Source organism: Cydia amplana, chromosome 15 (assembly GCF_948474715.1).
Source record: "Cydia amplana chromosome 15, ilCydAmpl1.1, whole genome shotgun sequence".
Classification (NCBI taxonomy): domain Eukaryota; kingdom Metazoa; phylum Arthropoda; class Insecta; order Lepidoptera; family Tortricidae; genus Cydia; species Cydia amplana.
In genome coordinates this window covers 3,473,717-3,492,313 of record NC_086083.1, presented here as the reverse complement: position 1 = coordinate 3,492,313, position 18,597 = coordinate 3,473,717, and the positions used below count along the sequence as shown (strand labels likewise).

Below are 18,597 nucleotides of genomic sequence, written 5' to 3'. Positions count from 1 at the left end.
GTTACAATAGTAACAGATAACGCTTCAAATATGAAAAAAGCCGTCCAAGACTATCTCCAGAAAAGGAACCATTTTTGTGTTGCCCACACTTTAAATCTAGCCGTAAAAGACTGTATAAATAAAGACAATGACCAACCACAAAATGCACATTTAAAAAATGAAGAAGTACTGCAAGTTATCACAAAAAGTCGCGCAATAGTTACTCACTTCAAACAAAGTGTAAAGTCTTCCAATGAATTAAGTTCTAAGTGAACTTAGAGAAATGCAGACCCAGATGAAACATGACAATCAAATTAAAGCAGGATGTACAAACCCGATGGAATTCAACGTTTTATATGTTTGAAAGACTTTTGAGAGTAAAAGTGCAATTGTCCGCGACATTATCTATTTTAGACTCTCCTCCACCCAACTTAGAAGCAGCCCAGTGGCAAATCCTAGAAGACTCCGTAGCCATTTTGCAGCCTTTCGAAAAAATTACAGCTGTGCTGTCTGCGGAATCATATCCTACCCTATCTTGCATAATACCATTAGTACGGGGGCTACAAAACTCGCTAAACAAAAGGACCCCGATCACCGATGCCGGCAAGCACCTACAACGGGCTTTATTAGAAGTGGTAGACAAGCGATTAAGTGTTTACAAATCCAACAGAACTGCGGCAAAAGCAACCCTCCTCGACCCGCGCTTCAAAAAGAAGGCTTTCGGCCTTGATAGCACGGCTGAAAATGCAGTAAAGCACGTAACCGAAGAATTGGCGTACTACATTACCCACGAGCCAGATTACGTCCTAACTGAGCCACCAGTAGCAGACACGAGTACCACCAATGTACCACCACTTAGCAACGCCGACGAGATCTGGGAGGACTTTGACAAAAAGTTAACGGAGAGCGTTATGCAGCAAACTCCGATCTCGTCGGCAACAACTTTGCTGAAGCAATATTTAGACTTGCCGTATCTGGACAGAAAACAAGATCCTCTGCAATTCTGGGCAGAGCGGCAGCAACTTTTTCCAAGCCTCAGTCAAATGGCGTTTAAATATTTGTGCATACCAGCTTCCTCGGTGCCATCTGAAAGACTTTTTTCTAAAGCCGGTTTCCTTACAAACCAAAGAAGGAACCGGCTTAAGCCGAAAAAAGTGGACCAAATCTTATTTTTAAATTCTTATTGTTCAAAAAAAAAACCAACTGTAATAGGTATTGTAGGTATAGTATAGCTGGTCAACCAAATGTTGTCAGTAAAAAAAAGGCGCGAAATTCAAATTTTCTATGGGACGATATCCCTTCGCGCCTACATTTTTCAAATTTGCCGCCTTTTTCTACTGTCAAGATCTGGTTGACCAAGTATATTTATTGTTGTTTCTTGATTTTATAAACGTCAGTAGATATTTTTAAATAGGTACTTATTGTTCCAAAAAAACAACTACATATAATATTGTAGTATTAGGTAGGTATTATAGTTTGTTGTGTTGTTTCTTGATTTTATAAACGTCAGTATTATATATTTAATTACATTGAACTCGAGAAATGTCTTGACGAGTAGCTTGATACTCTTGATAGATATACAACAGAGGAGAAGTATAGTCAGCAATAAAAGACTGTATAAAAATATTACTGTACTTGTTGAGTCATCAAAGGCATTTATTACTTTAATAGGTAAATAATAAGGTGGTGAGACTGATTATATACATAAGATTTGTTTTGTTCAAGGTTTGTCCATAATTAAGTACGTATAAAAATAGTTAATAATATAAATTAAATATTGATTTCGAAACTAACTACCTTTGTTTTCTTTCGACACCGAAAAATCTTGCACATTCGAGCATAGAGCGGCAAATAGAGGAATTATTAAAAGAAATAGTTCGCGGCGGTAGGCCGTCAGTGTACAATGTAGATATTAAATAACTATACGAACAAAACTAACTTTTCCTACTTGTTATATGCTAAACCAAAATTAAACCTTAAGTCAATGTGTCAAAGCTTAATTTACTCTGAGATAAAGGATAGAATCAACCAACATTAAAACGAAATCGGCAGTTACTACTGTAGGTTGATATCCGATCCGCTAACTCGGCGAATCGCCAATTCGCCAACTCTCCGAGCCGAGTTAACGCTATCACACTGCTACTAAGGCCATTCAAAAATAAACCTTAATTCCATAGCCCGAAGGTTCTTTTTACAACACTGCCGCTTGATTCGCCGGCTCAACTCGAGTTGACTGATACTATGGCCATTCAAAAATAAACCTTAATTCCGTAGCCCGAAGGTTCTTTTTACAACAACTGCCGCGTAACTCGCCGTCTCAACTCGCTCCGCGCCTGAGGGCCTACCGCGAACCACGTTCGACGTGTTGTCTCTCTGTCGCACTTGTAAATTCGTACGTAAGTGTGACAGGGAGGCAACACGTCGAACGTGGTTCGCGGTAGGCCCTCTGGGCCTGTGACCTTGTCGCGAACCACGCGAATCGTCGAGTCGAGTCAACTCGATTTTGAATTCGAATCAGCGGCCGAATCAATTCGAATGATTCGAATTGAAAAAAAGTGGACTCGTCACATCGCTAAAATAAATTACGTTTTTCGGTGTTTCTGTAAGTCGATAACCTGGCGGTACATTAGGCACAAACTCGTGAATTATATGACTAGGTTTTCCATTAACAAATGAACCGCTCACTATGTCACATTCAATGCGGACTATGGTTGTAGACATAATGGAAACAGGATATGGAGATTCTGTTAATATAATAGCTTGAATTACTTCTGATCCAAAACCGAGTAAGCTACCAATAGACCTCTCTTTATCGAAATAAATATTTTGCGAACATAAAATAGATGTTTTTAATGTATTATTATTACATGTTAGTGAAAACGAGCATCCTTGAAGGTGTTCCTTAAGGTAATCGCCAATATCTTGAAGCTCATATGATCCTTCTGGAATTTCAATTGCTTTGTTTTTTCCGTAATAGAATTTATTGTTTCTGTAGTCTATATTAGGTATTGAATTAAATGTTGATATATACAACAGACCACACTCATATTCTCCTTCCAGTTGAAGAGCTAGCGAATGGTATGTTTTCAGAGTGGAAGATGATCCAGTTATAGACAAAGTGAACGACAAAGTGAGAATGATAATTTGTTTATTGATCGTAGGTATTTAAACGCTTATACCAATATTGTTTTAAGTATTTAAGACATAAATGCCCACAATTTACTGTGTTAAACTTTTGGTATGTGTTATAATTATAGTAAATATCATAGTTATTTAAATACTTCTTTAGCTCTAACGGAGGTGGAAGGTCACCATAGCTATTAAAATATTCACAATAACTGTTGTCTTTGACATAGGCTACCCAGTGAGTTCCATTGTTTTTAGAACTGTCCAGGTTAACAATTCCACATTCTACTCTTTTAGGACGCTTTGGTAAACTGTATCTCATATAAACTCCACGAAAATGCGGAATCTCTGTAGAGTGTTTTAAGATGTCAATATTTGAAAGAGCACGTCTGGGTAACCTATCACTTAGTTTTTTGAAGTTTTTATACACAAACCTCTACCATTTTTATATGGCTTAATATGTAATCCTTTAATGCAATAGATTCCATTATTTTATTATGTCGTTCTGATTCAGTTAAGTTCTTTTTTGCAGCTTTGTAATCACCTACAGCTTTAGCGATTCCAGCAGCTCCTCCCGCTAATAATCCTAACGCAGAAAGTCCAGCAAAAATAGGTATCAAAGGTAACAGACCTCCCGTTTTTGGAATCGGTATTAAACGAGGTAACCGTATCTTAGAGTTGTTACCATAAACTTTTCGCACGATCCATGATATTATAACATTTTATTTTAGGGTTCTTTTTTAACTCAGTGCGTATCTTGGACACAAAGCTTTTGAATGATTTTATACTTGCGCCAGCCTTTAGTTTAGATTTCATAACTTTGCTCACTAACCAAGAGCCTATTTTTTCTCCTATTCCGCTATCTTTCGACTTAGTTCTTCGTTTTGCCATTTTATAAAGTTCTAAATCAGCTCGATGTCTACCAGCTAAATCAGGATATTTATCATGAGCTACGTGTTTCATACACGCGTCATCTAGCGCATTAATTCCTATGTCACCTCTTTGTAACCTTTTATGCAATTTTATACCTGGTCCACAATAATTATACCCAGGCAAGTGTAATTCAAATGGTAAATTAGTAATAGCACTATTTAAAAGTCCACTCCCTTTCATATCAGGTATGATAATGACAAATTTCGTTTAAAGAAAGTCAATTTATTAAATATATTAAACAATGGCTTTCATATCAATCCAACTATTTTCACTATCACTTAACCCTAACCACTTGAGAAACAGCTTACTAGCCTTATTTTTAATCACCTTTTCTATTAAATAAATATCTGGATACTTAGTTTTTTGAAGTTCTTCTTTATAAAAGGTACCCAGTATTATGTTTTTCCGCTGATCTTCAATATGATATGTTACAGGTAGAGTGTGATTCACATGTTTAACTGTAAAAAGTTCTGTAGACCAATTAAGTGTATAACCCTTAGAGAAGTTACTTTTATATTTGCTTATACGCACATGGTCACCGATATTAAATTTGTTCAACTTACTATTATACACATTGGATTGTGAGTTTTTAATGTTCTTTTTTACCTCTTTTTCATTATTTGAATCAACATCAATAGGTTTAAATTTTGTTGTACGATGTACAGTGTGATTATATGCTTTCACTATATCGTCTAACGGTTTACCAACCCATTTATAGTTACCAATGAAACTAAAATATTTATAGAGTTTGATCTTAAGTGTTTTATTAGTCTTTCAACAATAGAGTCCTTTTTAATTGAATATGTAGAATAATGATGTATTTTCATGCATTTTAAATAGGAATCAAATTCATTATTATAAAATTATTTTCCTAAGTCCCTCTGTAAGTTTCTAGGTCTGCGTTTAGTTGTTTTCATGATTAGTTCGAATGCACTTTTTACTGACGTTTTAGTTTTAGACTTAATAGGTATACACCAAGCATACTTCGAAAATGTATCGATAACAGTTAATATATATTTATTTCCTTTGTTAATCGTGTGAAGTTTCTGTAAATCGATCAAATCAGCTTGCCATAAATCGTCAATTCCTTTTAGTACAACTGATCGTCGCTTAAAGTTTTTTCTTGCCGATCGATGGATCTCGTTCACTATTTGTTGCTTTTCCATTTTTTTTATTTTTGAAGATATCATCTATCTCCTTCTTTGTATAAAAGTTTATTTTTAACTGAGACGAAAGCTGATGAATTTGATTATTTATAGTACTAAACGAAGAATCTAGATGCTTCTTGTCGTACATGTTTTGAATGTATTGATCAACGTACTGCTTGTTTACTGCATCATCGGGTGACAAAGGTTCTGCAACTCCCTTTAATTGTAAACTTCCTTCAAAACATGCCCCGTTTGTTCGAAGCAAAGCCTTGTAGTTGAGATCAGAAACCTCATTAGTACGCAAGTGCTTATGAACATGGTGATCGAATTTGTCAATATTCATTTTGTATTGTTGTGACTTGTGAGTCAAACTACAACTGATAAAAATTTAGGATTATTTTACTTTTATATATCATTTACTAAGCCTGCTTCGCGTAGTTCTTCAATAATAGATATGATTTCGTTATCTAATCCTGTATTGCCAGCATCACGCGATGCTATGAGCAGTTTCAATCTTTCTACTAATTCATTCGGGTCATCCCAATACACAGATGTCTCTTTTGAATTTTTTCATTACCGGTAAACCATCACCGGTTACATCTACTTCATCGCTTACTGAACGTTGTTTAGTTAATTTGAATAGTGGCTTTATTATGTTTAAATATTTCATACCCTTGTTGCTTTTTATAGGTTTATTTGGATCAAAGTCACGTCTAAGTGCATTTGTTTTTAATAATATTGTTTTATATAATCGCTTATCGTCTTCAGTTACCATTTGTAAATCAGGTATTTTTTTAAACAATAAATCGTTTAATCCTTGCGTTAAACAATACCTTTCTCCACCTATTTTTCATTCACAGAAATTGGATAAGATCCTAGAATTAGCTTACCACGCTCCATTCGTACACCGAAAGGAATATTCATGTATAAATATTGTTTTTGCCACGTAGAATCTTCACGGGGTGAAGCATACGATTCTGACGTTTTAAATGAAACATTATTTATTGAATCAGAATCAATTTGTGTGGTATTTTCATGTGATATAGATTCATCATCACTAAAATTATCTTCATTTAATTCATATTCGCTATTATCTAAATCAGATTCCGATGATTTTCTCAATAGTGTTTTATTAGCTAAGCTTTCCTTCTTTCCATCTTCAGAAGGACTATATTTTAATGTCTTTACTGACTTATTCCATTTAAATCCATTGTTATCAAAATCAGTGTCACTAATAATTAGGTTGTTATAATTATTTTTCACCATTTCATTAAGAGGATCTGTGACTGGCTTTAACATTGTTTCCAACATCATGTTATTGTTAGATTTAACATCACGAAGAACCTTGACTTTTTTTTTACTGCTTCAGCAGATCGAAGTACTTTTTCTTTAAATATTTTCTCCTCGTTCATTTTAGAATTCATGTCCGATCAAGATGATTTTATATTAAGGAATAAGTTCTACATGTTAACACTATTCTTTATGTATTCAGTTAATCTAGCATGATAAATGTATCAAAACCTTTTCTATAACATCCAGAATTTATATTACAATCTTTATTTATAACTAAGTAATTAAAAGGTTTGTTCCATACTTGTCCGCACATTTCACGAAACTGGGACCATGACATATCACTTCCTACGTGTTCATCATAAACATGACGTAAATTAACATCATCTTGTTTAAAAAGAACGATTAGATTAGCATTGTCTCTTATCAATTGCTTAGGTATTTTACTATAAGTTTGGTTCAGATAGAAGCTATCTATGTTTTTATGTCTTCCCATTGCAAAATAATCTCGTATATTATTCTGATTTTCACATGCTACATCATCAAATATCATGATTGAATTAATATCAGCCGTATGAGGACTTATTAAGTCATCATTTTCACTATATTTTTGAAATGACACTGAGGGAACCAGATTTAAAACTTGTTCTAAATATTGATACATAGGTTGAAACAAGGTTTTAGAATATATATAAACATTTTGGAAGCGTAGACCTTGTTCATGTAGCAGTAGACCAACAATCAAATTAGTTTTTCCGCAGTTAGACGGACCACATATTATAAAGCGAATAGAATCAGGTAAAAGTAAACCATGACGATAATAGCGTTTATTGATGATGAAATGATGACTGGTTAAGCCATATGCGACCCTAATGACTATACTACTGATTTAGAATTTGTTATGTTTACAATTATGTTTTATTTATAATAAGTTAAGTGACATAAATATCACTCCTGAAATGCTGTACCTACTAGTATTAGTTGAATACGTACCTACCTGACCTGTAAAACATTGACTTTTATGAATAAATGTCTTGTATCTTGTATCTTGTGTGAAAAATAAACGACATCCAACTGCAATTTTTGAGCTTGTTTTACGAATTTCATATTATCAATGGGCACGTGCAACAAACTTGAAACTAAATATGTGAATAGTAAGGTTTTTTAGGTTTTCGAACTTGAGAGTATTTATATTAAATAGTTCTGAGATTTCATGCAACTCGGATTCTGACCCACTGTTGGATTTAATGTCACGGGTTCCGTCAACTATGACCAACCATTCGCATGTATTGGGCTCGAAATCCACAGAGAGAGCGAGCGTCGTGGATTTCAGTGCCCAATACATACCTACTGGTTTCTAATTGCATCCTAAGTGGTCTTTATAATTTCATTATTTATAATTTAATTAGTGGTAGTATCCGTTTATTCGTCATGGATACAGTACCGGTCCTCACCCATGTTCATGCGCGTAGTGTCGCTTTCGCAGCGCGCCACGGGCTGCAATTTATGTACTCGAGGGTGTTCTCTAACCACCCTCAGTATGGACTGGTGTATCAGTCCTGCTATATCGCTCCGGAGGGACATCCTTACATATCTCTTCAAACTCCCGCCTGGGAAATTGGGGAGCGGCATTTCGGGTTGTGTCAGTGCAACCTAACGTGTATATATAGGCAGGCATTTAGAGAATAAACGTTCTTATACTATCAACATAAGGTATTTCACTACCTTCTCCCCTCCCTGCTCGAAATATATAATATATAACAAGTGCAATCTTGTTATACGAGTCGCTTAACGAAGTTTAGGTTGGCTTTAGAGGAGTATAATTTCGACGTGAATACCTACATTAAAGGTTCAGAAAATGTCACGTCTGATGCCTAATCGAGGATCGTCATTACATCTGACGAGTAGAAATCTTTTAATTCAGCATTCGTTGGGGTAGTTACTCTTTCAATGACTCGCTCATCGAACGTATCACAAGAAATACGAGACTCGGGTACTACATCTTTGGCGCCTGGCCAGCCTAGAGTAGTAGATATCATAAAAGGGTCGAAAGGAGATACAGAATTGGAAGTTTGCTCGAGTACAGAATTTAGGAAAATGTCGGAATTAACTAAAGATTTGAAGCAAACCGGGTCTAATAATGTTGTTTATGTAAACTCTACAATTTGCATAAACCAAGATTTTCTATTACCGAAGGCACGCTTAGACGTATCGTTACGAGACTTGGTTATACTGTTCAAAAGTTTAAATATAGCAGAGTTAATACTAGTTAAAAATGAGGTCAATAAAAAATAATTATATGATGTTATTAACGAAAGTCTTCCGCGCGGGACAAGACAAATTACCTAGGTTATGTATAATATACAGGGGTAAACAAGAGTTATCGATCGGGAAATGATTCGTGTTATACTCAATGACTATCATTTATTATCCACTAGTGGACACGCTGGTAGTACAAGAATGATAAACAGTATTCAGAAAAACTATTGGCAAAACATGCCGAACGATATAGACGACTATGTTGAACGATGTGAAGATTGTCAAAAGCAAAAGTTTAGCAACAGGAACGCGCGAGATGATATGGTTATAACCACCACAGCTACAACAACTTTTGAAAAAGTACCTATATTTACATATTGTAGGACCATTGGTTGTGGATAATGCAGGATATAAGGATATCCTAACTTTGCAATGTGAATTAACCAAATATGTAGAGGCATACCCTGTAATGTGGTAAGTGTCCACTTTTAATGTTTAGCAGTAACGCTTTGGTTTACTGCGACATAGACGCGTATTGCTTGTATCAGCGATAACTTCATATGTATAAAATAGGCAATCCATCGAATAAAGAGATTCATTGCTATACCTACACTCGTCTATTGACTCCAAACCTCTATACTACCCTTTTACCCGGCTTCGCCTTAGTCAATATCATCACCAGATATACTTATAATATTTGATGGCGACCCTGCCATTAGTAACCAAGGAAAACGGAACGCAGTCAGATCAAATACAAGCAAACAAACAAGAGTCAGAAGATTAAGAAGAAAAATAAGATGGACGCCACAACCGAGACCGCCATCAAATTTACCCTGGAAGGAGTAGACATCCACGTAGTGGGGCCGCTACATTTCTTCGAAAGCCTAGCATCACCGTCACCGGCCAAGAGCGAACGGTGGAGAAGACCGTAAACCTAGCGATGACGATAGGGTCACCGCTTCCAGAAGCACCCGTACAATCAATACGACCAGTGGCGCCAGAACCGATGCCACCGACCCTGCGCAACCCGACTCAAGAAGCGCCACACCGATGCCCCGCCGTCAACCTCCCAACCGCGCCGACGTCAGCAGGAAGGACAGTACCAACGGCCACCATCCGACCCACGCAGAGGGTCACGCCGCAACACGTTCAAGCGAGCCAAGGAACAAGAGCGGACCCACCAGCCCAGCAAGGACGAACATACAGAAGGATGGTGCGTCTAGCACCGCCAAGGCCACTACACGAGGACACCCGGCGAAGGCTCAACGAGTCGTACCACCTCAGGCACCTCCGGGTTCTTCACGGGATAACGCCACCAGAGCCTTCCCGAGGACGAGTGTGGCCCCCGCGAAGTCCACCGATACCAGAAGAAACCGAGCTATAAGTCCCACGATATAAGGTACTAAATGCGTAAAGCCTTTAAAAATAAACCTAAAGTATTTTTTTAAAGTAAAAGTTCTCGCTGGATATACAGATCATAAATTATAAATTGTAAGTGTCGAATCGAGTCCTAAATTAATTATTATTTCGCAATCATCAACACGCGCCGAGTAATAGGCGCGCGAGTCAGCAAAACGCGAGTAGGTCGCGTGCCGCGCGTCGATTTATAGCAAGTTTTAATATTAAGTGAATGAAATTTGATACTCACACTTAGAAAATTTTAACCACATTAACTAGTTGGTCTGAGTAAGAATTCATATTGATACATCGCCATCAATTAAATAATTAACAACTCAATTCAATAAAATTATTTAATTGTTTCTTAGTAATGATTGATACTTTAGCAACGTGTCAGACTGATCATCTGACATGCAGCGAAAGGTTAATTTTTTTTTAACTTAGAAAGAACAAAAATTATTTTTTTACAGTACGGTACATAGATAGGAGTATTTTTAGGAGATATAGGCACATTCGTATAATGTGACCTCATAGCTAGAGAGCACTAGTCCTACGTACTTGATCATAGTGTGATATACAGTATCCTCCGTGAAAGTTGTAGGAGACTTATTGTCTTAATGTATTTGTGTCTCTAGGTACAGGCAGAGCTGTACAGCCTGGCCTGATATGCCGCTATTATTATGTTTTAGGGTGACCATGCCCTCGGGTAGCCAATCCCACGTGTAGTTATGAAGTTCGGGTACGCACGGGAGCGTAGCCCATGATGACCATGATTATAGGGTGACCATGCCCTGGGTAACCATTCCCATTGATTTTGTTAGGAGTATATAATAGGACTCCGTCTTAATACGGCATTAGTTTATTTTAATCGAGATTTATAGGGTACCGTAACTATAAACAGTTAAAGTTGAAGAATAAATATTTTAAAGTTGAAGAATAAATATTTAAAGATGAAGATTAAATGTTTAAAAGATGAAGATCATATTCTTGAGAAAGATGATAATGAATATTAAAGTAAAACTGATAGCAGATGATTTAAAGATAAAGGTTTAGATTTTTCGAGGAAGAAGATAATTAATAAATACTTTAACGTTCTATACAAAAGTGATGATATTTTCTTATTAGCAAAACATTTTTTTTCTTTCCTTTATTAGTAATACGACACTTACGACACATAAGGACCAAGCTGAATAAAGATTGTTTCATTATAATAATAATAATTAACATTTAATAATAATAATTTAGCAGTAACGCTTTGGTTTACTGCGACATAGACGCGTATTGCTTGTATCAGCGTCAGCGATAACTTCATATGTATAAAATAGGCAATCCATCGAATAAAGAGATTCATTGCTATACCTACACTCGTCTATTGACTCCAAACCTCTATACTACCCTTTTACCCGGCTTCGCCTTAGTCAATATCATCACCAGATATAGGTACTTATAATATTTTAAAATAATATTAGAAAATAAGGATTATCAGACGGTAGCAAGAGCCTTTGTTGAACATTCCAAAACTCCAGCAACAGATTGTGGATTGTGGTACTAAATTTATAAATTCCACATTGGGGGAGGTTTGTAAATTATTGAAGTTGAGAAAATTAACTCGACACCATATGTACCATCATGAAAGTATAAGTTAATTAGATAATTGGCATAAACATCTTGGCAGTTATCTGAGAATACAAACTAGGAATTTCAACTCAAACTGGAGCTTATGGGTTCTGTGATAGGCAGATGCGCGTATCTACACGTAGCTCACGTAGTATACGTATGTACACGTAAACCACGTAGTGGATGAGAAGCGAATTAATAAACAGATAAAACACCTCTCCATTCGATAAGGGATTTTTACCTCTTCAAGACACGTAGGTTAACAATATATATAGTTCATTATTAGAATTACTGGGGGAGTTCGGTAGTGACTTGTAGAGTGTCATGACATAAACTATAACACAGTAATCTGAGTTTGGTGTCTACTCCCCTCCTGGCGCTGTGTTCAGCCTGCTGCCATTCCCGTCTGCGATGAAATCACTCAAAAAAGAAAAATCACTCAAGAAGACAGCCACCGAACTGAAGATCACCGAAACTGAATTACGATTGTAAATCAAACATTGTTAATGAGGGATCATTTCATTGGCAAAGCCAAGTCAATACCTATGTTACTCTCACACCTTACGCCTAAAAAAAAGTGCACGCATACAACACAGCTGTTCGCGGCCATCTGACAGTATCGACCATCGTATTACTCTCAGTTTAATCACTAAAATATTGGTTATTATTTTATTAAAGAGATTAAATAATACAGATTTTTTTCATATGTATAATTTAAATAAAAAATACTTGAATTCCTTATTATTTGCGCCAGAAACAAAACTAACGAAATAACGTACTAACACGAACTTGGGGCCCTTTACCTTATGTCACGATCATGAAGTCGGGGCGTTCGGTGCGATTTCAGAATTAGATGGGGCTATGCTATATAGAGGCCGTGACGCTCAGAGGCCACCATTCCGCCGGCAAGCTCATTCAAGCAAGGTTTCTTCCTCTGAGAGAGTTTTACGCCGGCGTGTTTCGAGCCACCGTGCTCGTTTGTGACAGCCATTCACCGTTGTGCAACAGCGCCCACCCCGCCGCAGCAGGCGTACTCTCTCGCCACGACAGTCGCTCGACCGCCACCACACGTCACAAGATGGGCATTCACAACTCAAAGGATCAGATCAATTACAACAACGACAACGGGTTGCAGCAACAGGAGATGGACGAGATTAAGCAACTACTCCTCGAGGAAACACGAGCCAATCGTCAGCTCGTCCTCTTTCAGGTCGTGCTAACTAATCGTCATACTGTTGATCGTAATGGGCCTTAAGCTACTTGATGGAAGAGTGAAGGCCGTGGTGGACAGTAGGCAAGAAGCATCGTAACCAGTTTTTAAAGGGGGTAGCCCTGTTCCGGACCTTATCTGAATCGTGCCGATAAAGTACTGACAGCGTTCTCCGTGGCGTATCAAAGGCACTGATTCAGATAAGGAACGATAGATTAGGCGTTTGTTAGTGTTAGCAGTTTTGATGTAGGTATAAATAGCTTATGATTTGGTGAATAAATTAGTCTAAGTGTACCAGTCAACGGTGTCTTTTACTCAAACAACTCAGTTCCTCTAAACAGATAAAACACCTCTCCATCCTGCGATAGGCAGACACTCATATCGGCACGTCTGTGCATATTGAGTGATCAGCACATTTAATGTAGATCTTGCGCCTCCACTCGATAAGGGATTTCCTCTTCTGTCACGTAGAATAATTATATATAATGATAGAATAGCAAGTATTGTGGGGATTAGAGTGTACAAGCTGGGAGACATTACATCTGTTAACCTGACTGTATACTGTGTTTGGTGAATCAACCCTTCACTCCGGCGCTCCGCCTATTACATGGCGACCGTGGACATGAATTCTGCGTGAGGTTCTACTTCATCGCATCGCTGCTGAGGATACAACAGGAAGGCGGCATGAGAACATCCATAGCAAGTCCATCAACAGGGTAACGTTTGACTCATTACCTAACTTAGAATACGTTTCAAATTGTGGTGTATTTAACCTGTTGATTGGCAATGGGCGGACAGCAAAGTAAAGATAACGTTATCGTGACCGCGCCCAATAACAACACCGCGCCACTGGTGTCAGCGGGTCTGGAGTTGACTGAGGTCCTGATGATCGCTGTCGTGGGATACATGTCTATCTACGCTTTGTCCCGGGTCTACGAACAGTACGAACGAGTGAAAGGACACCTGTAGAGCGGCTGGGAGCTACGAGCGGCTCGGCGGGCTATTCGGGGCGAAAAACACAGAAAACATAACGGTCCTAAAATACATACACAATTCATCATCAAATGACTAGAAAACATAAGCATGACCAAGTTTAAAAACATGTTTACCACCTTAAGCATCACCCAGCCAAGGTGATGATTGCTTGCATGCGCTCAGCTATCGAATCGCTGTGTGTCTCTCTATCACTCTTGCATATGCATTGTAGCGTTGGTTATTACTAATAAAAAAAAAATTGTATAAAATAAAGTCTTTTTTTAAAGATTCCAGAAATTGTTTAATAATTCATATTCCGAATCTTTAATCTGCGCCCCAACATAATGGAAGCTTGCAAGAGGGCTGGCTGCGACCTGGAAGATATACACAACTATAACATTTGGGAACTTGTGACTTCTAAAAATATTCTACTGACTGAAGAGTTTTTTTAAATGTATGGCTACTCGCACACTATAACCGCATCTCCGTTTAATCAAGATATCGCCGCCGCCCTCCTCAACCAATAAGTACATCAACGTGGACAGAGACACATTGGAAAATGTACTTTTCTCGGCCATCACCGAAGAGGGGCAAGAATTTAAAAGAATCTATTTTGCTCTCAAGGAAATATATTTGCAAGAATTGCAAAACGAGTGTAATATTTTGGGAAAACAGCTGCATCGCTACACAAAGAATAGGGCACGGCATTCTGATAATCACGAGGAACAGCAGGCACCGCTGGATTTGCGTAACAACAAGGGAAAAAAATGCTGCGTAGTGTTTTGGGCGCTGTTTTTCGCAGAATTGTCATTCATGACCGCGGACAACGAATTTTACGGCGTAAAATTACATACTAATAAACAGTTAGAGCACCTCTCCATCCGATAAGGAATTTCCTAGCACGTAGATAAGCAAGCGAGAGACATTGGAAGTGGCTAGTGTAAAGTAATGTCAACATAAACCGTAATCCGCGCTGGGCCTATTGTCAAGAAGGAATAAACGTTACTCTGACTGGGACAATCAGTGTAGCCCAAAGCTTGCAGATCACCGTCCACGTCAGGGCACCCATCGGTCCACAGATCAGCGAACACAACCCTGACCGTGGCCGCGCCGCTACTGCCTACGTCAGTCCAAGCCAGCCAGCCCGGTAGCAGAAGAGCAAGCCACCGAAGACCCTCGGGTCTTGCCAACTACGTCGACCAGAACAACTAAAGACCACGACAGCAGCGACGCCCACCATTCGGCCCACACAAATGGTATGCAATGTAATAAGGGAAGGGTATGTAAAGTTTTTTTTATGGGAGAGAGGGGTACAACAATTACATCAAAAATCGTATCGTCATCATCAAATATCGAAAATCGAAAATCGCGACACAATCAAATTGTAGATCTACCATGGTAATATGATAATATTTAAAATGGAGGTTATAAAAGAGCAAAGAGAAAACTTCATCTTCTATTGGACATGAGAGAAGAGTACGACGTGAAACTAGTGTTAAACAATCATGGACAGAAAACGAATATACTATCAAGTAATTCAAGATGGCAATGGAATAGAGATGACTGTTCGAGTAATGAAAAAGAAACCGGTTTCAAGCACTGTACAGTCTTATCACTGTACATGCATTTCGGAATCTAATTAGTTGCGCGTACATGTCGTACATGCTAGACGTGATTATAATCCGTATTAGAGTCGCACGTTCTTCACGTCTTGTCGAACAGCAACTCTAACGGCGGAAACAAGATAATCAACGATATAAAACTACTATAGAGGCAGGAGAGCGATAGACGCATCTTAGATCTTTGAGAAGGAGGGTCAACATTAACTGTGTACCTTGCTGGTAATATATCTACATTCTCAACACAAAGTGTTGTTTACTGTACTGCTCACCACCAGGCTATCTGAACATAATAGTGTACCCTGGCTGCTACAAGCACTCTTTTAAGCGTTACCACGCCTAAATCAATGACTGCTACTACTGTCAGCACCACCAATACAACTCCGGCAAGACATAAGTTCTTCGCCTACAACAACAACAACAACAACATTCGATAACAGCTCTTTTTATCAGACTATCACGTGAGACTGAGAAGTAGTATTATTTGGTATACCAAATACGAAAGATGAGGTTATAACCTCATCTTTCGTTCTCAAACCACATATCTAATTAAGCTTAGAATAAATTTAAAATTGGAAAATTACTGTCTTGGGTGAGACTTGAACTCACGGCCTCTGATTATCTAATTGTTCCCATCATTTTTGTGCTATAAAGTAAAGAGAAACTAGAAATTAAAATTATTATTTAATCATGTCTAATAACGAAGTATATGAATCTTTTGAACGAACGTGGTAGTGATATTGTGACTTGGATTAAACCCAAAATTTTACTATTAAAACGACCCTACCGTGTGTTAGATTGTTACAAAAGAACGTCTCATTTTGATAAAAATAAAATGCAAACAATAGTTGTTTTGGAACCGGGGCATTTAACTCTGTCCACAAACATATAGTTATTAAGGGAATTTTCACCTCCATGAACCAAATAGCCCCTTCTTTCCATAATATAGTCGTCCTTTATTTACAATGGAACAGCGAGGAATGTCCTGATTTCATGTTTGGTTAGAGTCTCCTGTAGGACCCCTTCTGCATGGTAATCCGAATGTAGTGACGCCACCGAATGTTCAGTCAGCTGCTCCGTGAGGACCTTTTTCTAGTCCTTTCGCGCTGCATCCCATTTATTTATATCTATTTCGGGGGCGAACGCCTCGACGCACGAGATGAACAGAAGAGTATCTTCGCTGTTATCTCCACTACGATTGATATTATGATTATGATTACGCTTGTAATTATATGTGATGCCATCATTGTTGTGTAATGTCCTATGGGTGTGGGCGACCTTGCCCAACGCGTACCAGTGAAGAATCTTCAGTAAAGTCAAGCATCAAGAATCAAGAAACCGAAGCCGAGTTAAGAAGAAAGAAGAGCAATTTCGAAGAAAAATGGCCACGAAACAAATAACCATCACGGTCGAGGGCGACGACATCACGATGACCTGCCCCGTGCAGTACCAACAGTCGATAAGGGTGACTGTGAATAATGATGGAAGCAGGAAAGTGGAGGTAACACTAAATGCCACCTTCACCGTGAACATTCCCATGGCCCCAGACAGACCATGTACAGTAATGGAGACAACCGACACGTCACCGGCACCACCGCCAACACCAAGCACGACGACGCCGCCCGATGCCCCGCAACACCCATCACAACCACAACCACAGCCGCAATGCCCATTGCCCAATTGTAATGCCATATTGGCCAATTCCCCAGCACACGGAAACGGATCGCAGCCACAGTGCCCGTCGCAGCCACCAGGGACCACCGCAAGACCAGTAGCAGTCGTAGAACCGCTGCCACCAAGGTACCAGCCACTCCGGCCCCACTACATCCCGCAACGGCACGAAAGGAGCCCACCACGAGGACGAGGAAGAGGATGGCGACGGACGGTAACGCAGCTGTAACGGTTGATAGTAAATTTCTGTTTTTTTTTGTTCATTATCAAAACGTAGAGGTAAATCATGTTAATTTTTTTTTTCTCTTTTTCTCAAAATATCGCTGACTAAATACGGATAACATGCGTAATTCTAGTGTCACACGTAAAATGCATAAAATATAACAACTCGTAAATTTCATCACTTAAAAAACTATATAATTAATCTCTCAGCTGATTACATTCATTTTTGCAGTGTCGAATGTAGTCCATCGCAATAAATTTCACAATATCCGTCGCACGCGCCACCGTTCGACCGCGCGCGTCAGCTGAAATTTAACTAGGTCGCGTGACTTCGCCGCGAATTAACATTATTTATTTAATCAATGAATGAAATATGATACTCACATTTAGAAATTTTCTTAGCAACAAATATTTTATTAAAATTAACTTATCGATGAAAAGTTATGTTCTATGAAATTATTGGATTAGCTACCCAGTGATTGAATATGAAATAACTAACTAAATACGTAAATTTATTAAGCTTGGAAACAATAATTAAAATAACTATTTCACTAAAAATACACTTAGGAACGGTATAGCACTTAATAATCGTTGAATACAGATAGGTTAGCGTTGCGTAACTAGTCCTTTTTGTTAGATAAAATCAACAATTTGGAGACGAGGTCTTAAATAGTTTCTGCAAACGTGGAGGCACATCAAAGTTATGTGACCTCATACAGCTAGAGCACAAGTCCTTCATACTTGATCATGGTGAGAACAACCGTATTCCTCCGTGAAAGATGTAGGAGACCCTTTTTGTCTTAATGTAGATGTGCCTAGGTACAGGATATCCCTAAAGGACAGGCCTGATATGCCGTGTTTTTTTTTAAAGGGTGACCATGCCCTAGGGAACGATTCCCATGTATTTGTGAACGCACAGAGGCGTAGCACAAGGCATTGTAGGGTGACCATACCCACACTTGTAGGGTGACCATGCCCACATTTTATTGTTAGGAGCGTTGGACTCCGACACGCATTAGTTAAAACATTATATTATATAGCTATCGTTGAGGCATACCAAAACGGAATAAAAATAAAAAACCAAGCATCAAAGTACATTGTAACATTAAAACGTGATAACATTAGACAAGTATACTTCTTTCCAAATAAA

General features: G+C 38.2%; 2 protein-coding genes across 2 annotated transcripts; both read left to right on the top strand.

Annotated features, from left to right (window-relative positions):
- Positions 1-281: 281 nt before the first annotated feature.
- Positions 282-1,730, top strand: LOC134654770 (E3 SUMO-protein ligase ZBED1). The gene is made up of 2 exons (XM_063510241.1): positions 282-1,089; positions 1,705-1,730. The coding sequence occupies exons 1-2, from the start codon at positions 282-284 to the stop codon at positions 1,728-1,730; spliced, it is 834 nt and encodes a 277-aa protein (XP_063366311.1).
- A 15,205-nt stretch (positions 1,731-16,935) lies between these two features.
- On the top strand, positions 16,936-17,454 carry LOC134654769 (uncharacterized). The gene has a single exon (XM_063510240.1). It carries the CDS (start codon positions 16,936-16,938, stop codon positions 17,452-17,454), a length of 519 nt encoding a protein of 172 aa, XP_063366310.1.
- Positions 17,455-18,597: the final 1,143 nt, after the last annotated feature.